This window comes from Capra hircus, chromosome 7, assembly GCF_001704415.2.
Source record: "Capra hircus breed San Clemente chromosome 7, ASM170441v1, whole genome shotgun sequence".
Classification (NCBI taxonomy): domain Eukaryota; kingdom Metazoa; phylum Chordata; class Mammalia; order Artiodactyla; family Bovidae; genus Capra; species Capra hircus.
This window is the reverse complement of record NC_030814.1, coordinates 47,862,786-47,884,727: the sequence shown is the minus strand read 5'-3', so window position 1 is coordinate 47,884,727 and position 21,942 is coordinate 47,862,786. Positions and strand designations below refer to the sequence as shown.

Genomic DNA, 21,942 nt, shown 5'->3' with positions numbered 1-21,942 from the left:
ACACAGGTTCGATCCCTGATGCAGGAACTGAGATCCCACGTGCCACAGGGCAACTAAAGCCGTGTGCCACAACTACTGAAGCCCATGTGCCCATGCTCTGCAACAAGACAAGCCACCACAGTGAGAAGCCTGCACACAGCAACTAGAGAGTGGCTCCCACTTGCCACAACTAGAGAAAGCCCATGCATGCAGCAATGAAGACCCAGAGCAGCCAAAAACAAATAAATAAATTTACACCCCAAAACCCACCCCAAAACAAAACCACCACCACCAACAAAAACCTATAAAATTTCATTCATAATTGAACCCACTTGGAGAAAATTCCTGTAACATTTTACTGGGTTGGCCACAAAGTTTCTTCATAGTTTTTCTATAACATCTTCAGAAAAATGGGAATGAATTATTTTGCAAACCCAGTATGTTGCACATATCCTTCAAAACTATTTGACTATATGCATACATGCTTTTTAAAAAAGAACCAAAATGGCATCAGGTTTCACATTCTAGTTTTCACAGCTATATAATGAAACTTATATATTGTACAACTGAATAAAATTTGACATATATACATACCTGGGAAACCATCCTCACATTCAAAACAGTGAACATATTATCCATCACTTCTGAAAGTTTCCTCATGCCGTGCTCACCTTTCTCACCTTCAAGGAACCTGATTTTCTTTCTGTCCCTATAGGTTAGGTTGCTTTTTTTTTTTTTTTCAATGAATAGAATGATACAATTTGCCACCAACCGAAAAAAAAAAAAAAAGCAGGGAATACAGGTTCGATCTCCGGTCCCATAAGATCCCACACACTGTGGACCAGCTAAGCTTGTGCTCCACAACTACTGAAGTCTGTGCACTCTAGAGCCTGTCCTACACAAGATAAGTCACCAAAATGAGAAGCCCAAGTGCAACACAAAAAAGAGCAGCCCCTGCTCACCACAACTGGAGAAAGCCTGCAGAGTAATGAAGACCCAGCACAGCCAGAAAGAAAAAAAGATTCATCCATGTTATTGTGTGAATTGATAGTTTGTTCCTATTTATCACGGAATTGTACTCCATGGCTTGGATACACCACAGTTTATCCATTCACTTGTTGATGGACATTTGGGTTGTTTCCTTTTTGCTACTGTAAATACAGTTACCATAAACATGTGGGTACAAGTCTTTTTTTTTTTTTTTTGGCTGTGCCGTACAGCTTGCAGGATCCTACTCCTCAACCAGGGGTTGAGCCTGTGCCTTTGGCAGTGAAAGCTTGGAGTCCTAACCATTAGACTGCCAGGAAATTCCTTTTACAAGTCTTTTTATAGGTAGAAAATCCCTTTCCTTTCAGGTAAATATCTTGAGGTAGAATAGTTGGATTATATGGTAGGTGTGTTGAACCTTTTAAGAAACTACCAAACTGTTTGCCAAAGTGGTTGCACCATGTCCGTCCACAATAGCAGTATATGGGAGCTCCAGTTCCTCTACATCTTTGATGAGTATGCTCAGTCTTAAAAATTTTAGTCCTTCTAATGGGTGTATAGTAGTACCATGTACGGTTTTAATTTGAATTTCCCTAATTATTAATAATGTTGGGACATCTCTTCAATGCTTATTTATCATCCATGTATATATATATATTTTTTGGTGAAGAATGCATTCATATTCTTTGCCCATTAAAAAAAGTTTTTTCTAATTGTTCAGCTTTAAGAGTTCTTTATGTATTCTGAATGTGAGTATCTCATTAAACACAAGCTTCTCAAAGATCTTCTCCCAGATGGTGACTTTTCCTCCTATCCTCTTAACAGCACCTTTTGAAGAATAAAGATTTCAATTTTGATGGAGTTCACTTTAGTAATTTCTTCTTTTATGGACTGTGCTTTTGGTGTTATATCTAAGAAAGATCTTAGCCCAAGGGTCACAACATTTTTCTCTCTTATATTTTCTTCTAACAATTTTTAGGTTTTACATTTACATTTAGATCTAAGATACATTTTAAGTTGATTTTTTTTATATGTGATGTAAAGTATGGATCCAAGGTTTCTTTGTTTTTTTTTCTGTGGAGGAGATCATAAAGATTTCCAATTCTTCCAAACAACTTCCTTGAAAAGGTGATCCTTTTCCTACTACCTTGCCTTTTCTTCTGAATCTTTGTCAAAAATAAGGTGCCCACGTATGTGTAGAGTTATTTCTGGACTCTCTATTCTTTCCACTGAACTATTTGTCAATTTTGGTGCCAACACCATGCAGTTGTTTTTTTGGTTTGTTTTTGGCCACACTGTATGGCATGTGGGATCTTAGTTCCTTGACCAGGAATTGAATGTATGTCCCCTGCAGTGGAAGCACAGAGTCATAACCACTGGGTCACCAGTGAAGTCCCAACACCATGCAGTTTGGATTACAGTAGCTCTGCTATAATTTTTTAAATTAAACAGTGTTAGCTCTTCAACCTTGCTCTTTTTCAAGAAATATTTTGGCAATTCTAAATGTCATTGCATTTCCATGTGAATTTCAAAATCAGCTGGCTAATTTATAAAAAATTAAACTACCTTGCTGAATTTGATGAGAATTGACATCTTAACTATAATGTGTCTTCTGAGCTATGAATGACGTGTATCTCTCCATTTTGTTGCTGTTCAGTCACTAAGTCATGTCTGACTCTTTGAGACCCCATGGAGCATGCCAAGACTTCTTGTCCTTCATCATCTCCCTGAGTTTGTTCAAACTCATCTCCATTGAGTCAATGATGCCATCCAACCATCTCATTCTCTGTCGCCCTCTTCTCTTGCCCTCAGTCTTTCCCACCATCAGGGTCTTTTGCAAAGAGTCAGCTCTTCTCATCAGGTGGCTGAAGTACTAGAGCTTCAGCTTCAGCATCAGTCCTTCCAACAAATATTCAGGACTGATTTCTTTTAGGATTGAGTGGTTTGATCTCCTTCCTGTCCAAGGGACCCTTCAAGAGTCTTCTCCAGCACCATAGTTTGAAAGCATCAATTCTTTAGTGCTCAGCCTTCTTTATGGTCCAAATCTTACATCCGCACACAACTACTAGAAAAACCACAGCTTTGACTATATGGATCTTTGTCGGCAAAGTGACGTCTCCGCTTTTGAATATGCTGTCTAGGTTTGTCATAGCTTTTCTTCCAAGGAGCAAGCGTCTTTTAATTTTGTGGCTGCAGTCACCATCCACAATGATTTTGGAGCCCAAGAATATAAAATCTGTCACTGTTTCCACTTTTTCCCCATCTATTTGCCATGAAGTAATGGGACTGATGGGTCTTAATTTCTTTTAGCAGTATTTTACAGATTTTAGTGTACATATTTTTCACCTTTCATCAGAATTAACCCAGACTATTGCATGTTTTTGGTGCTTTTGTAAGTGCAGTTTCTAATTGTTCCCAGTCACAAATTTTCAAATAATAAATCAACTCTCTATTCCTGGGATAAACCCTGCTTGGTCATGATGCATTATTCTTTTAATATATTGCTGAATTTGATTTGCTAAAATTTTGTTTAGCATTTTTACACCTATGTTCATGAAGAATTTTGTTCTGTAGCTTTATTTTCTTGCAATGTCTTTGCCTAGTTTTGGTTCACATAGTGTTTTAAACTAGCTTTTAAAAACTAATAAATCACAAATATATATAGGCATTTTAATGTTGTATTTTGCAATGTTTGGGGGCATCACAGTATTTCATTTTGGATGAATCATAGTTTAACCTAACATTGGATATTTGTTTCCAACTCTTTACTGTTATAAACAATGCATCCAGGGACTTCCCTGGTGGTCCAGTGGTTAAGAGTAAGCCTGCTAATGCAGGGGATATGGGTTCAATCCCTGGTCCAGGAAGATTCCACATGCTGTGGGGCAACTAAAGCCATGTGCCACAAATACTGAGCCTGCACTCTGGAAAATGTGAGCTGCAACTGCTGAGTCTGCATGCCACAACTACAGAAGCCCATGTGCCTTTAGAGCCTGTGTTCTGCAACGAGAGAAGCCACTACAATGAGAAGCCTGCACACCACAACTAGAGAAAGCCTGTGCACAACAACAAAGACTCAGTGCAGTTAAAAATAAAACAATAAAATAAAAATAAAAATTTTTTTTAATGCATACATTTTTGAAGACATAAAAGATTCTTAAGATAAACCCCTGGAAGTGAAATTAGTGGGTCAGAGGGCTATGCATTTTAAGATATATATTGTACTTCCCTCCAGAAAAGTCATAAAAATGTGTTCTGCCATCTTCAGAATATAAGATTGTCTGTTTTTCCAAACCCTTACCAAAAGTAAATATTATTTTTAAAAGGTCAGTAGTCTTTGTACATGATGAAATCCTTTCCGTCACACAAACTGCTCAGTCTCTTTAGCCTAAATCAGCTCTAAGTGGTCTTAAGGTATCTGAGAAGGTAGGATGGGTGGGGGAGGGAGAGGGGGGCAGAGAGAGAGAGGAAGAGGGAGAGAAAGAGAGAGCTGATATCCTTCTAAGTAGGAGAGTCATTTGTAATGAAAGATTGCTAAGAAATGTTTTTATCCCTTAATTTACTTCTGGGATCCCATATCTCCAGGGCAACAGGGTAACTTGCTGATGGAAAGCCCTTCCATTTCACACATGTGGTTAAAGGATAAGTCCATTTCTTTTTTTTTTTTCTTCTTTCAGAATGTCAGAGCTATAAGAGCCCTTAATAGCCAATCAGTCCAATCCTTCATTTCAAAGAATGTGAAAATGAGATGGAGAAGGGGAGAAACTTGCTCAAGATCCCACAGGAAATCAGTGGCAGAGCCAATGGCTAGACAAAATTACTAAGTTCTATTTTTGCTCTGTGACTCTTCACTTAGAACCATATCTAGAAACCACAGAAACTCGTCTTCACCCAACATACTTTTCTAAACCTGATACTTCAAGGGTAGAATAGAGAGAATAACTGCTTTTGCATTTATATTTATGCTTGGTCTGTTTCAAGGACGTGGGCAAATGGCATTCTTTTTCCCATTAAATGAGGCAGATAATACAAGTGGTTGAATGTGGTTTTGGTTCACAGGTACAAAAGGCCTCCAGAGAAATCCAAAAACCAGAAAAGACATAGCCTGAGAGGTACCAGTACTGACTTGTATCATCTACATTTCTCTTGGAAAGATAAAGAAGCCACTAATTAATATAGAGATGCTGGGGTTTGATGAATGTATATAACATCCACAACAGAAGGCAAACTGGGAATCGGAATATGGGAGAACTATCAGAATAAAAATAGATCATTATGCATAGACACCTGTGGAGTTGGCTACAGAATGGTTGATGGGTTGGGTCAATTCATAGAGGGCTTGGTATGTTCCAAATACACACCCCAAAAGGCCTAGGATGCTGATCATGATGTCCTTCACAATGGTGATACAGTTCATGTCTTCAGGGTAAAAGGTGATGAGCTCCAGGAAGGGAGGGATGATGAGGGCCAGGGCACTGCTGCTCACGGAGCCCACCAGGGAGATGACCAGGTCCAGGCGGGGGATGAGGATGGCTGAGACACCTAAGGAGGGAGAAGAGGTTTAGAATCATGGAATGTTCCTTCAGGAAGAGAGCCCAGAAACAAACCATTTATTTGGAGCCTTATAATTCCCAGATGCCTGAGACACCGTCTGGAGAGGTGAGAAAGGAGCTCATTGTGCACTTGAGCAGCAGATCAAGCACTGTGGCCCTGGACTTCCACATCTGTTTTAACACCAATGTACATGCTCTCCTTTCATGCTTTATCTATTGGGTTTTTCTGCATATAATATTTATTGATAAGGATTCTCTATCACCCATCTGTAATGGTCTTCTCATTGTAGAGTTGGGGAAGTCTAGAACTCTAGAAGGAATGGGTCATGTCCAAGGTCACATAGAGCTGAGATGAGAATCCAGTGAAATGCCCAATATAAGGCCCTTTCTACCCTACTAGGCTGCCTCTAATGTAAGTGAAAGAACTTGGTACACTGTAGGTGTTTGATAAATGCTTGACCCATACTCAGATACCGCATCTACAGTCAAGTTGTACTGATTGACACAATACAGTCACTGTCTAGAAGCAAGGATGGATAAGCAATAAGATACGGCTCTGCTGCTGTCAGGATCTCAGCCACTGGTTTTCCTACTCTTAAAAGGAACCTGATAATAAAGGAAGACATAGAACATGCAGACAGCATTAGGTGGCTCACTCACTTTCTCTTCTCTTCCCATTAACGCTCTTGGATTTCCATATTTTATAAATACAATGATCATGTATCATGGATTTTTTCGGGGGGTCCAATTTTGATAATATTTGAATGAAGAAATATATATATTAATAATTTATGTGATTTAACTTTACACAGCCATATGATTTTCCTATGAATAAATTAAGAAAACCTCTTATGGAAAGCACTCAGACTAGCTTGCTGGTTCTTAAAGAAAACAACACCTCTTTTTGAAGCTGCTCCAGCGCATCTAATCAAAGAACGAGACAGACTCCTAGACTTTTACGGTTGAGAATCCATCACCTCTCTGATGGGATGATCCTCGTCCGCAGCGCTCCTTCATTAGATATTTAATAAGTTGCTTACTGGAGGAGGTACAGAGAAGTCAGTGTCTGTTCTTTAGAAGAGCTCATGCAGATAGCACAGAGAGAAGACATGCTTACAGAAAGCTATTATGCAATGTGGAGTGAAGGAGTGCTCTAGAAGGATCAGATCTGGTCATGCTAACCCATTGCTCAGGGCCCATCCATGGCTCCCCACTGCCTGATCTCCTTAGCACAAGGTCCCTTAGGACTTGGATCTGCTTTGTGTCTTATCCTCCCTTATGCTTTCAGTTCTCCAAAGAGGCCATATATCAGTACTGTCCTCCAATCTTTGCATACCCTGCTCCCTGTACGTGGTACATTCTCCACTCCTCCCTGCCTCTTAATTATCTTTAGGTCTTAACTGAAATATTACTCCAGTGGAGAGGACTTCCTGACCTGGCTCAGGCTAAGTTATAGGACCTTCTCAGGTGCTCTTAGAGCAGCCTCCTCTTACAGTCTTAAATATCATCTGGTACATCACTGTGTACCATCTTCATGTTCACCACAATGTGCTATAATTGTTTCCCTGCATATATTTCCCACTCAAATCCTAAGCGTCATGAGGGCAGGAACCATGTCTTTTTCATGATTCATTATTGTATCCCCTGGAAGGCTGCAGTCCCTGGGGTCGCTGAGGGTCGGACAAAACTGAGCGACTTCACTTTCACTTTCATGCATTGGGAAGGAAATGGCAACCCACTCCAGTGTTCTTGCCTGGAGAATCCCAGGGACGGGGGAGCCTAGTGGGCTGCCGTCTCTGGGGTCACACAGAGTCAAACACGACTGAAGCGACTTAGCAGCAGCAGCAGCAGCAGCAGCAGCACCTAGCACAATGTCAGGCACATAGTAGGTAATTATGATTGCTGAATGAGTGAAGGATAACTGAATTGACAGATGAGTAAGCGAGGAAGAAGAGGTCTTTCAGTGCAGAACAGAAGCAGCACATGTCATTGAAAGTCAGCTGTCTCCAGTGATGCTCTTTCCCTCTCAAGTGGCCTGAACTACTCAGTGCTCCTCTTCAATGGACACCTTTCCTACTGGGAATGACCTCAATACAATACACTTACAGGTTCCTGATGTCTTGGTACAGACTGGGAACCTTCTGTAACGCCTTTAAGCCAAGCAGGTGTGCTGTTTCTGCTTCCAGAATTCCAGTTACAGGGAGTACAGCATCTGGCAGTTTACTGTTGGGTCTGCTCCAAGCCTTACACACTTTCTTCTGACCATGAACTGAGACGGGATTCCCTCAACTGCAAATACAGAGTCCTGGAGACTTTAAGACGAAATTTACTCTTTCTCTCTTGCACAACAATCCTACAGTTGTTTGAGATACAGATACAGAATGTACCCAAGCCTTTGTTTCTCCAGGCAAAACCTCCCTAGATCTTTCCTTTATTCCTCACAGGCCACCATTTTAAATTTTCTTAGAGAAAGCATTTCCCAGCCCTATTCACAATGTTTCCCAAACATCTACAATGGCACCTGATATCAAATGAATGAGGAAATGAATGAATAGAAGGAAGAAAGGAGGGATGAGGGAAGGGAGGAGAAAATGACGTCCAAGATTTTAACAAAGCAGCCCTTTGAGGTTCTTCCTATAGTTAAACACCACCTTAACAGGACTTCACATTAATTTCTGATAGGAAGGAATATGGCACGGTGGAAAACACAGACTTCGGTGCCACACAACCTGCATCCAAATCTCAACTGTGTCACTTAGCAGCTATATGATGTGAGCATGCTACTTCATCTCCTGGGTCACAGTTCCTTCAGCTGGTAATATTACATAGTTAGGCTGTCCTAGTATTACATAATCTCAGTGTTGTGCCTGACATATAGGAGGCATATAGGAATGAATAAATGACACTTCTTTCTCCCACAAACCAGCTATGTGTAGATAGTAGAGATTACTGTAACATTTACTCTGTGACAGTTCTGTTAACCCATTTTTCAGCTGGAAACTTGAGGCTCAGGGAGGTAAAATATGTTGCTTGGCTGGCGGCCGAGCTAGCGATAGTGGGGTAGTTGTCAGTGTGGCTCCAAGCCACAGCACTGGGCAAAGAGAGCCCTTTTGTCCTACTCACAGGTCAGACAGACCAAGGCTGTGCGGACAGACAGGTCTGCAAACAGCGCCCAGCTCTCTGACACCTGGGAGATGATGATGGGGATGATGATCTCAGCTGGGACATGGAACTGGAGGGCATAGGTGAAGAAGATGCCAATGGAGTACATCAGCTTGACTGACTGGTACAACCTGTAGAGAGAGAAACACAGCACATGAAATTCGATGTGGCTCCAAGGCAGGGCCATGCAGGATTTGCTCACTGCTTGGAAGCTGAGATTGTTAAATTACATCATGACCTAACTTCCACTGACTCAGCCTGACTTGTCATTAGAGCCACTTGGGAAGTTTACTAAAAGTGCACATTCAAGACTATACTTTCAGGGATCATTTCTGTAGTTTGTTACTAGAGAAGTTTCTCTGATCATGTAGAGCACCCGAAGATTTGTATGGAAATACAAAAAACCTCGAATAGCCAAAGCAATCTTGAGAAAGAAGAATGGAACTGGAGGAATCAACTTGCCTGACTTCAGGCTCTACTACAAAGCCACAGTCATCAAGACAGTATGGTACTGGCACAAAGACAGACATATAGATCAATGGAACAAAATAGAAAGCCCAGAGATAAATCCACACACATATGGACACCTTATCTTTGATAAAGGAGGCAAGAATATACAATGGAGTAAAGACAATCTCTTTAACAAGTGGTGCTGGGAAAACTGGTCAACCACTTGTAAAAGAATGAAACTAGATCACTTTCTAACACCACACACAAAAATAAACTCAAAATGGATTAAAGATCTAAATGTAAGATCAGAAACTATAAAACTCCTAGAGGAGAACATAGGCAAAACACTCTCAGACATAAATCACAGCAGGATCCTCTATGATCCACCTCCCAGAATTCTGGAAATAAAAGCAAAAATAAACAAATGGGATCTAATTAAAATTAAAAGCTTCTGCACAACAAAGGAAAATATAAGGTGAAAAGACAGCCTTCTGAATGGGAGAAAATAATAGCAAATGAAGCAACTGACAAACAACTAATCTCAAAAATATACAAGCAACTTATGCAGCTCAATTCCAGAAAAATAAACGACCCAATCAAAAAATGGACCAAAGAACTAAATAGACATTTCTCCAAAGAAGACATACGGATGGCTAACAAACACATGAAAAGATGCTCAACATCACTCATTATTAGAGAAATGCAAATCAAAACCACAATGAGGTACCACTTCACACCAGTCAGAATGGCTGCGATCCAAAAATCTGCAAGCAATAAATGCTGGAGAGGGTGTGGAGAAAAGGGAACCCTCCTACACTGTTGGTGGGAATGCAAACTAGTACAGCCACTATGGAGAACAGTGTGGAGATTCCTTAAAAAATTGCAAATAGAACTACCTTATGACCCAGCAATCCCACTGCTGGGCATACACACCGAGGAAACCAGAATTGAAAGAGACACATGTACCCCGATGTTCATCGCAGCACTGTTTATAATAGCCAGGACATGGAAACAACCTAGATGTCCATCAGCAGATGAATGGATAAGAAAGCTGTGGTACATATACACAATGGAGTATTACTCAGCCGTTAAAAAGAATTCATTTGAATCAGTTCTGATGAGATGGATGAAACTGGAGCCGATTATACAGAGTGAAGTAAGCCAGAAAGAAAAACACCAATACAGTATACTAACACGTATATATGGAATTTAGGAAGATGGCAATGACGACCCTGTATGCAAGACAGGAAAAAAGACACAGATGTGTATAACGGACTTTTGGACTCAGAGGGAGAGGGAGAGGGTGGGATGATTTGGGAGAATGGCATTCTAACATGTATACTATCATGTAAGAATTGAATCGCCAGTCTATGTCTGACGCAGGGTGTAGCATGCTTGGGGCTGGTGCATGGGGATGACCCAGAGAGATGTTGTGGGGAGGGAGGTGGGAGAGGGGTTCATGTTTGGGAACGCATGTAAGAATTAAAGATTTTAAAATTTAAAAAAATAAAAAACTAAAAAAAATTAAAATAAAAGTGCACATTCTTGGAGATTCTCATTTAATAGGCTTGGAACTCAGGAATCTGTGCCTTCTTTTTTCTTCTTTTTTTTTTTTTTTTTTAAGGTATATCTGCATAGAATAAAGTTCACAGTACAAAGATCATATTCCCTCCCACCTTTGATTCCCAGTCTCCAGTTCTTCCCTCCACAGGCAATTCCTCTAACAATTTTCTTGAAGCCCCTCCAGAAATACTGTAGATACAAACTTATACAGAATGTAGGTACACATACAGAAGCACCCTTTATGTACCACTGATTTTCTTTTGTTCATTAAATATTTCTTAGATATTGTTCCCCATCAGTACACATATATCTGGCTCTTCTATTTAATAGCTGCTGATATTCCAATTGCATGGATATACTATAATTTGTTTAATTTTTAAGATATTTTTATTGGAGTATAGTTGATTTACAATGTTGTTTGTTTCAGGTATATAGCAAAGTGGATAAGGTATATATATATACATATCCCCTCTTTTTTTTTTTTAGATTCTTTTCCCATATAGGCCATTACAGAGTATTGAATTGAGTTCTCTGTGCTGTAAAGCAGGTTCTTACTAGTTATCTATTTTTATAATCTTTAACTGCTCCCCAATTAATAGACATTTAGATTTTTCCTAATCATCTGTCAGTAAACAATGCAGCAAAGAATATGCTTGTACATATACCTATGCACATATAGTATACAACCCCAGATGTAAAACTGCTGAGTAAAAGTATATGTGATTTAACATTTTGATAACTCTCATAAAAGGGAACCCTCACACATTGTTGTAAATTAATGCAGCTATTGTGGAAAGCAGTATACCAATTCCTTATAAAACTAAAAACAGAACTACCATATGACTCAGTAATTCCACTCCTGGGTATGTAACTGAAAAAAATTAATACACTGATTCAAAAAGATACATGCACTCCCATGTTTGTGTGAAAGTTGCTCAGTTGTATGCAACTCTTTGCAACCCCACGGACTATACAAGCCAGAATACTGGAGTGGGTAGCCTTTCCCTTCCCAAATCAGGGCTCGAACCCAGGTCTCTTGCATTGCTGGCAGATTCTTTACCAGCTGAGCCACAAGGGAAACCCCTATGTTTATCACAGCTTTATTTACAATTGCTAAGATATGGAAGCACCAGATGAAAAGATAAAGAAGACATGGTTTATATATATAATTGAATGCTGTGCTGTGCTTAGCTGCTCAGCCGTGTCTGACTCTTTGTGACCCCATGGACTGCAGCCTGTCAGGCACCTCTGTCTGTGGGATACTTCAGACAAGAGTACTGGAGTGGGTGGCAATGCTCTCTTCCAGTGGATCTTCCCAAACCAGGGATTGAAGCCAGGCCTCCTGCACTGCAGGTGGGTCTGAGCCACCAGGGAAGCCCAACAATACTGGAGTGGGTAGCCTATCTGTTCTCCAGGGGTTCTTCTGACACAGGAATTTATCCAGGGCCTCTTGCATTGCAGGCAGATTCTTTACCAGCTGAGTTACCAGGGAAGCCCATAATGGAATGCTACTCAACCATAAAGAATGAAATTCTGCCATTTGCAACAGTGTGGATGGACTTGGAGGGTATTATGCTAAAGTGAAATAAGTTAGAGAAAGACAAACACTGTATCAGTTCAGTTCAGTTGCTCAGTCGTGTCCAACTCTTTGAGACCCCATGAATTGCAGCATGCCAGGCCTCCCTGTCCATCACCAACTCCCAGAGTTCACTCAGACTCACGTCCGTCGAGTCGGTGATGCCATCCAGCCATCTCATCCTCTGTCGTCCCCTTCTCCTTCTGCCCCCAATCCCTCCCAGCATCAGAGTCTTTTCCAGTGAGTCAACTCTTCGCATGAGGTGGCCAAAGTACTGGAGTTTCAGCTTCAACATCAGTCCTTCCAAAGAACACCCAGGACTGATCTCCTTTAGAATGGACTGGTTGGATCTCCTTGCAGTCCAAGGGACTCTCAAGAGTCTTATCCAACACCACAGTTCAAAAGCATCAATTCCTCGGCCCTCAGCTTGCTTCACAGTCCAACTCTCATATCCATACATGACTACTGGAAAAACCCTGCCTCTTGAGAAATCTGTATGCAGGTCAGGAAGCAACAGTTAGAACTGGACATGGAACAACAGACTGGTTCCAAATAGGAAAAGGAGTCATCAAGGCTGTATATTGTCACCCTGCTTATTTAACTTATATGCAGAGTACATCATGAGAAGCGCTGGACTGGAAGAAACACAAGCTGGAATCAAGATTGCCGGGAGAAATATCAATAACCTCAGATAGGCAGATGACACCACCCTTATGGCAGAAAGTGAAGAGGAACTAAAAAGCCTCTTGATGAACGTGAAAGAGGAGAGTGAAAAAGTTGGCTTAAAGCTCAACATTCAGAAAACTAAGATCATGGCATCTGGTCCCATCACTTCATGGGAAATAGATGGGGAAACAGTGGAAACAGTGTCAGACTTTATTTTTTTGGGCTCCAAAATCACGGCAGATGGTGATTGCAGCCATGAAATTAAAAGATGCTTACTCCTTGAAAGAAAAGTTATAACCAACCTAGATAGCATATTCAAAAGCAGAGACATTACTTTGCCGACTAAGGTCCTTCTAGTCAAGGCTATGGTTTTTCCTGTGGTCATGTATGGATGTGAGAGTTGGACTGTGAAGAAGGCTGAGCACCGAAGAATTGATGCTTTTGAACTGTGGTGTTGGAGAAGACTCTTGAGAGTCCCTTGGACTGCAAGGAGATTCAACCAGTCCATTTTGAAGGAGATCAACCCTGGGATTTCTTTGGAAGGAATGATGCTGAAGCTGAGGCTCCAGTACTTTGGCCACTTCATGTGAAGAGTTGACTCATTGGAAAAGACTCTGATTCTGGGAGGGATTGGGGGCAGGAGGAGAAAGGGACGACCGAGGATGAGATGGCTGGATGGCATCATGGACTCAATGGACGTGAGTCTGAGGGAACTCTGGGAGATGGTGATGAACAGGGAGGCCTGGCGTGCTGTGATTCATGGGGTCGCAAAGAGTCGGACACGACTGAGCGACTGAACTGAACTGACTAGACAGACCTTTGCTGGCAAAGTAATGTCTCCGCTTTTGAATATATTATCTAGGTTGGTCATAACTTTACTTCCAAGGAGTAAGCGTCTTTTAATTTCATGGCTGCAGTCACCATCTGCAGTGATTTTGGAGTCCCCCCAAAAATATTGTATAGCATCACTTATATCTGGAATCTAAAAAATAAACTAGTGAATATAACAAAAAAGAACCACATTCACAGATACAGAGAACCAACTAGTGGTTACCAGTGAGAAGAGGGTTGGAGGGAAGGGCAAGGTAGGAATAGGGAACTAACAGGTACAAACTACTATGTATAAAATAAGTAAGGTACAGAATATATGGTACAACACAGGGAATATAGACAATATTATATAATAACTATAAATGGAACATAACATTTATTAATACAAATTGTGACTCACTATGTTATACACCAGACTGGTTCCAAGTAGGAAAAGGAGTACGTCAAGGCTGTATATTGTCACCCTGCTTATTTAACTTATATGCAGAGTACATCATGAGAAATGCTGGGCTGGAAGAAGCACAAGCTGGAATCAAGATTGCCAGGAGAAATATCAATAACCTCAGATATGCAGATGACACCACCCTTATAGCAGAAGGTGAAGAAGAACTAAAGAGCCACTTGATGAAAGTGAAAGAAGAGAGTGAAAAAGTTGACTTAAAGTTCAGCATTCAGAAAACTAAGATCATGGCATTTGGTCCCATCACTTCATGGGAAATAGATGGGGAAACAGTGGAAACAGTGTCAGACTTTATTTTTCTGGGCTCCAAAATCACTGCAGATGGTGACTGCAGCCATGAAATTAAAAGACACTTACTCCTTGGAAGGAAAATTATGACCAACCTAGATAGCATATTCAAAAGCAGAGACATTACTTTGCCAACAAAGGTCCATCTAGTCAAGGCTATGGTTTTTCCAGTGGTCTGTATGGATATGAGAGTTGGACTGTGAAGCAAGCTGAGGGCCGAGGAATTGATGCTTTTGAACTGTGGTGTTGGATAAGACACTTGAGAATTCCTTGGACTGCAAGGAGATCCAACCAGTCCATCCTAAAGGAGACCAGTCCTGGGTGTTCATCGGAAGGACTGATATTGAAGCTGAAACTCCAATACTTTGGCCACCTCATGCGAAGAGTTGACTCATTGGAAAAGACTCTGATGCTGGGAGGGATTGGGGGCAGGAGGAGAAGGGGACGACAGAAGATGAGACGGCTGGATGGCATCACTGACTCGATGGGCATGAGTTTGAGTAAACTCTGGGAGCTGGTGATGGACAGGGAGGCTTGGTGTGCTGCGATTCATGGGGTCGCAAAGAGTCAGACACGACTGAGCAACTGAACTGAACTGAACTGATGTTATACACTGGAAACTTATGTAACATTGTACATCAACTATACCTCAATAAAAAGAAATAAAAAATAAAATTTTGATAGCTTTTGACGTATTGCTGATTTGTTTTCCGAGCACAATGGAGTGCTCCATCCTTGGAAAAACACAGTGTGTGAACACATGCTGGTTTGTGCCACTGTGTTTTGTAAAACTGACATTTCTATTATTAGGAGAGAGACAGAGCAATTTTTCAAATATATAAATTGTTATTTTTGTTTTAATTTGCCTGTGAACTATTTGTTCACACCCATTACTTCTTGGTCTTTTGCTTATTCCTTCTTTAAGGCTCTTCTGGAGAATTTCATCACCAGCCAGGCTCAGAGAAGGTGTGAGGTCCTTATGACACCTGATGCCCATTTTTTCCAGCTGATATCCCAGAAGGAAAGTGCCCTGCCCAAGGTAGTGGCAAACCAAATTCCCCAGAATAAGAACAGCATACTAAGTTGATATCTTACTGGTATAAAATAAGTCACAATTTCAAGGAAATTCCACATTAATTATCTCATCCAGTCATTACCACAACACAGTGAAATGGGTAGGACTGGTGATATTTTTCTCATTTTACCGCTGTGGCTTCATGGGAAATGAACCACCCTCCCCCCTCCCCCACCCCGACCCTCCACCCCTCCGACTCGCCCCCCTCCTCCCCCACGGACCGCCCCCCCCCCTCATTCTACTGACTTCCAAAAGACCAAGGCTGTGAGGGAGAGTAACAATGATAGTAGCTAATACTCAGTGAGCACTTACTGCACACCAGACACTTTTCTAAGCGTTTTATATATTTGAAGCCAATTTGCCCTCACAGTCACTCCCTAAAAGACAGTGTGGCAGTCATTTGTGCTGCTTAGCTGCTCACCAAATACCTCCGAGTCTTCCAGATACATGGCAGAATTTCACTTCCGTGTCTCCTGGAGTGAGGCATGGTCACTTGCTTTGATTGATGAAGTGTGAACAGAAGAGACAGGTCACTTCCAGAGAAATTTTAGGGCCTTCATGGTGAAGGGTGTGATTCAATGTGCTCTTTGCCATGGCAACCAATGAAGTTTCAGGGAGTGGCTGGCTGATCAGTCTGGGTCTTAAAAGTTGGGATGGTGCAGAGCTGAGCCCCAGCCATTGCATAATGGACATGTAGAATGAGCATACAATTAAACATTTGTGTGTGTTCAGCCACTGAGATTCTGGAGTGGCTTATTTTGTTTATTACCAGAGCATAACCTATCCTGACTGATACAAATAGGCAAGAGTATTACCCTTATTTTACCGAGGATGGAAATGAGGTCTGCAAGATTAGGTAGCTTGTTCAAGGTCACATGAGAACCAGGATCAAATCCCATTGCTCAGATGTAGAATCTGTGCTCTTAAACACTTGGTTCTACTGACAGCTTAGTCATTCTGCACCTACTACTGCCAGAATAAGGACAATGGCTAATACTCGATGAATGCTACACAGCAGTGCCCCAGATGTTTCTTGGATGAATGAATGAATGAGTAAATGAATGAATGGTTAATGCAAGAACTTCAGTCAAAGTTCCAAGTGGGGCACAGCAATGGCAGTCTAGGCCCATTTCTGGAACTGGGGACCTAAGTAGTTGTCCATACACAGGACCCTCAATCACTACTTCAGTTATACTTTTTGTTGTTGCTGTTTCTGTTCCCTAAACCCTCCCATTTCATTCCTGTTTGAAAGCCTTTGAACCACAAAGTCAGACAGAATTCAGTTTCAACTTCTCATGAACAACATGAACTGGGAAAGTTACTTACAGCCTTTTCACATATCAACTTCTTCACCTAATTCAATGGAGTTGATAATAATAATGCTAACCCATAGGGCTGTTGAGAGAATTAAATGAGATGATACACAATGCCTGGATTATTAAATGTACCTATTATAACACAGATACTAGCAGTCAATATTTTGTTGTTGATAATGACTCAAGGATGCCCCATTCTGCTGCTGAGGCTCAGACTCTGTGACTCCCCTCCTCTTCCCCCCAGTCCCAGATGGGCAGGGACGTACCAGCAATTGGGCAGGTTGAGGGTGATGCTGGCCTGGGTGTTCGACCCAAACTTCATGTAGCCCAGTGTCCCCAGGCAGATGTAGAGGACGATGACAAGGGACATCCCCAAGTATAGAACAAAGGAAAACTGCTGTGGATGCTTCATCTGGTTTTTGAGAGGCAGAACCTGGAGGTGAAAGGAGGTTAAGAAAGAAACGGTACAAGGAGAGAACGCAGGTTTCCTCTCAAGGTCGGACATCCTTCTCCAGGTGGCCCAGAGTCAGGAAGGGTCCACATGCCCTTTCATCTCCTCCCACATTTTCTATAGCCAAGAGTGCCTTGTCTTCAAGGCTTGGTGTGATGTACAGAGCAGGTGACATCCTCCAAATGGGGACTGACTTTCCCTTCTGCCACGAGATCATATTCTGCATTTTTCATAAGTACTACTATTTAGACACCTGGAACAAAGACTGGCTTCCATAGAGAGAACTGGGGACTCTCAAATTCCACACCCATCCTACCATGCCGACGCCTTCAAATGTGAAGATGGCTGTACCAAAGAACAGTAAGAAGGTCTTCCAGCTTGCCATCAAGGGTAGATTCCTGGGATCTGGAATCTCCTAAAAGGAAGAAGAAGGGCATTGGTTTTTCCAAGGCACAGAAGTCACCCCAAATCTGGCAGAGAGTTAGGCTTGCCTGACGTCAACAGAGAGTATTAGAAGCACCCATGAGAGATCTAAAGCTGAGTCAGCCTTCTCAACTTTTAAAAAAGTTACTTCTTTTACACATAGCATACAATTTACCATGTTAAACATCTTGAGTATACAATTCAGTGGCATTAAGAACATTCACACTGTTGTACAATCATCACCAATTCCATCTCCAGAACATTACCATCATTCCCAGCTGAAACTGTGCACCCATTAAATAATAACTCCCTATTACCCAGTCCCCCTGGAAATGCCTATTTGACTTTCTGTCTCTAAATTTGATTGTTCTAGGTACCTCATATAAGTGAACTCATATAATACTTCTCTTTTTGTGATTGACTTATTTCACTAAGCATAGTGTCCTCAAGGTTCATCCATGTTGTAACATGGATCAGAATTTTATTCCTTTCCAAGGCATACATTATATGTGTTTAATTTTGATTTACCACATCTTTACATGGCAAAAGGAACCCAGGGAGGAGAAGGAATTGCCCAAGGCCACTCTACCAGTCGGTGGCACAGTCCAGATATGAATTCAGGTCCTGTGTTTTCCAGTCCTCTAACACCTCTTTCCCATCACTTCTCTCAGAGCTGTGAAGTACTGGCACAGCAGCTACCACCGATCGAGAAGGAATGATTATTTTAATAAGATTCCTGTGGGCAGAATAATGTCCACATCATAATCTGTGGAACCTTGAGTATGTTACATTACTTGGCAAGGGAGAATTAAGTTTCTAGACTGAATTAAGGTAGCTAATCAGCTAAATTTAGTAAGAGATTAACCTGGATTATCTGGGTGGGCTTGGTGTAATCACTGCTGCTAAGTCACTTCAGTCGTGTCTGACTCTGTGCGACCCCAGAGACGGCAGCCCACCAGGCTCCCCCGTCCCTGGGATTCTCCAGGAAAGAACACTGGAGTGGGTTGCCATTTCCTTCTCCAATGCATGAAAGTGAAAAGTGAAAGTGAAGTCTTGTGACCCCATGGACTGCAGCCCACCAGGTTCCTCCGTCCATGGGATTTTCCAGGCAAGAGTACTGGAGTGGGGTGCCATTGCCTTCTCCGGTGTAATCACAAGGGTCTTTTAAAGTGGAAGAGGGAATCAGGAGAGAGAACCAGAGAGATGGCAGCATGAGAAAGACACAGCCTGACAGTGCTGGCTTTGAAGAGGGAAGTGGGCCATTAGCCAAGGCCTGAGGGTGGCTTCTAAGAGCTGCAAAAGGCAAAGAAACAGATTCTCCCCACAGGCTTCCAGAAAGAAATGCAGCCCTGCACAGTGAGACCTCAAGAGTTCTGAGATAATTTTGTGTTAAGTTACTAGATTTGTGGTCATTTGTCACAGCAGCAGCAGAAAACTAATACAACCCCAGAGATTTTCAAAGAAATGAAACTGTAATAGGGAATTTCACCCACTCCAGTGCTCTTGCCTGGAAAATCCCATGGGCAGACGAGCCTGGTAGGCTGCAGTCCATGGGGTCACTAAGAGTCAGACACGAATGAGTGACTTCACTTTCACTTTTTCACTTTCATGCATTGGAGAAGGAAATGGCAACTGACTCCAGTGTTCTTGCCTGGAGAATCCCAGGGATGGGGGAGCCTGGTGGGCTGCCATCTCTGGAGTCACACAGAGTCGGACACGACTGAAGCAACAATGCCAGTAGAGGTGATGGAATTTCAGTTGAGCTCTTTCAAATCCTGAAAGATGATGCTGTGAAAGTGCTGCACTCAATATGCCAGCAAATTTGGAAAACTCAGCAGTGGCCACAGGACTGGAAAAGGTCTGTTTTCATTCCAATTCCAAAGAAAGGCAATGCCAAAGAATGCTCAAACTACCGCACAATTGCACTCATCTCACATGCTAGTAAAGTAATGCTCAAAAATTTCCAAGCCAGGCTTCAGCAATACTTGAACCGTGAAGTTCCAGATGTTCAAGCTGGTTTTAGAAAAGGCAGAGGAACCAGAGATCAAATTGCCAGCATCCGCTGGATCATGGAAAAAGCAAGAGAGTTCCAGAGAAACATCTATTTCTGCTTTATTGACTATGCCAAAGCCTTTGACTGTGTGGATCACAATAAACTGTGGAAAATTCTGAAAGAGATGGGAATACCAGACCACCTAACCTGCCTCTTGAGAAATCTGTATGCAGGTCAGGAAGCAACAGTTAGAACTGGACATGGAACAACAGACTGGTTCCAAATAGGAAAAGGTGTACATCAAGGCTGTTATATTGTCACCCTGCTTATTTAACTTATATGCAGAGTACATCATGAGAAGCGCTGGACTGGAAGAAACACAAGCTGGAATCAAGATTGCCGGGAGAAAATCAATAACCTCAGATATGCAGATGACACCACCCTTATGGCAGAAAGTGAAGAGGAGCTAAAAAGCCTCTTGATGAAAGTGAAAGAAGAGAGTGAAAAAGTTGGCTTAAAGCTCAACGTTCAGAAAAACGAAGATTATGGCATCCGGTCCCATCACTTCATGGGAAATAGATGGGGAAACAGTGGAAACAGTGTCAGACTTTATTTTTTGGGGCTCCAAAATCACTGCAGATGATGACTGCAGCCATGAAATTAAAAGACACTTACTCCTTGGAAGAAAAGTTATGACCAACCTAGATAGCATATTCAAAAGCAGGGACATTACTTTGCCGACTAAGGTCCTTCTAGCCAAGGCTATGGTTTTTCCAGTGGTCATGTATGGATGTGAGAGTTGGACTGTGAAGAAGGCTGAGCGCCAAAGAATTGATGCTTTTGAACTGTGGTGGTGGAGAAGACTCTTGAGGGTCCCTTGGACTGCAAGGAGATCCAACCAGTCCATTCTGAAGGAGATCAACCCTGGGATTTCTTTGGAGGGAATGATGCTGAAGCTGAAACTCCAGTACTTTGGCCACCTCATGCGAAGAGTTGACTCATTGGAAAAGACTCTGATGCTGGGAGGGATTGGGGGCAGGAGGAGAAAGGGACGACCGAGGATGAGATGGCTGGATGGCATCATGGATTCGACGGACGTGAGTCTGAGTGAACTCCAGGAGATGGTGATGAACAGGGAGGCCTGGCATGCTGCGATTCATGGGGTCGCAAAGAGTCGGACACGACTGAGCGACTGAACTGAACTGAACTTCCATAGCAGCATCATTGTGAAGATTTGGTGAGTTAATCAACATAAAGAACTTGGCACAAAGTAAACTGAATTCCTTTATCATCCATATATCCCTTGTCAACCTATCACTATTACAATTTTCATTGGTTACTTGACTGAGGTTTATCTCCCCAAGTGATTGTAGCCTCCGTGAGAGCAGACAGGTCGTCAGTTTTACTTATCACTGAATCCCCTGTCCCCCGTACATTGCTTGGATCACAGAAGGTATCAATAACTATTTGTTGAAAGACCCATTGCTATCTAATGTGACAACGACAATGATGATGATGGTGAGTAGCTTTTATAGCCTGTGGGGCAGAAGAGTTCACAGACATCACTTGAGCAGGAGTTCAGCTTTCTCGCTTTCATCTGCCCATAATGACAGTGTCTCAGAAGCCCTGGACCTTGACCCTTCTGCAGTGGTTTTGGGCACAGACCTGCATGATATACTGAAAGATCAGAGCCATGCTCCCCAGGGTGGTGATGTTGGCCAACGTGGAGAAGATGGACAGCACCCTGAGATTCTGGATAAACACCAGCAGGATCAGGAAGGGCAGGATCGTCAACATGTAGAAGCGAATGTCCACGTTGGGGGTCAGCACCAGGATCTTCCTGGGTTCACAGGTTTTGGAGGTCACGTGGGCTTCTTCCACCATCTGATGTGAAGGACAATGAAAGGCAGTATAATTATAGCTGCTACATTAACAAAGGAAACCCAGTTAAGTTTCAATTTCAGATAATTAACAGATAACTTTTTAGTAAAAGTATGTCCCAAATATTATACAAAGATACACTTGTAGTAAAAACAAATTGCTGCTTATTTGAAATTTCAACTTAATTGGGTTTCCTATACTTTTATTTGTCACATTTGGCAATCCTAAACTGTATTACCCATGATTGTGACAACCGGAAACCCTTAGAATCATCAAATCTCATGGCTG

The 21,942-nt window shown here is 42.0% G+C and overlaps 1 protein-coding gene across 1 annotated transcript in view; it reads right to left on the bottom strand.

Moving 5' to 3' along the window:
• LOC102174838 (proton-coupled amino acid transporter 3) overlaps positions 4,321 to 21,942 on the bottom strand; it is a 30,609-nt gene continuing 12,987 nt past the window's right edge. Inside the window, exons 6-10 of the mRNA XM_005683355.2 lie at positions 21,439 to 21,657; positions 17,674 to 17,772; positions 17,173 to 17,339; positions 8,643 to 8,812; positions 4,321 to 5,508 (exon numbers count right to left, since the gene is read on the bottom strand). Coding sequence (XP_005683412.1) covers positions 5,240 to 5,508; positions 8,643 to 8,812; positions 17,173 to 17,339; positions 17,674 to 17,772; positions 21,439 to 21,657 — 924 coding nt within the window. The 3' untranslated portion in view covers positions 4,321 to 5,239. The remainder of the gene's footprint in view (positions 5,509 to 8,642; positions 8,813 to 17,172; positions 17,340 to 17,673; positions 17,773 to 21,438; positions 21,658 to 21,942) is intronic.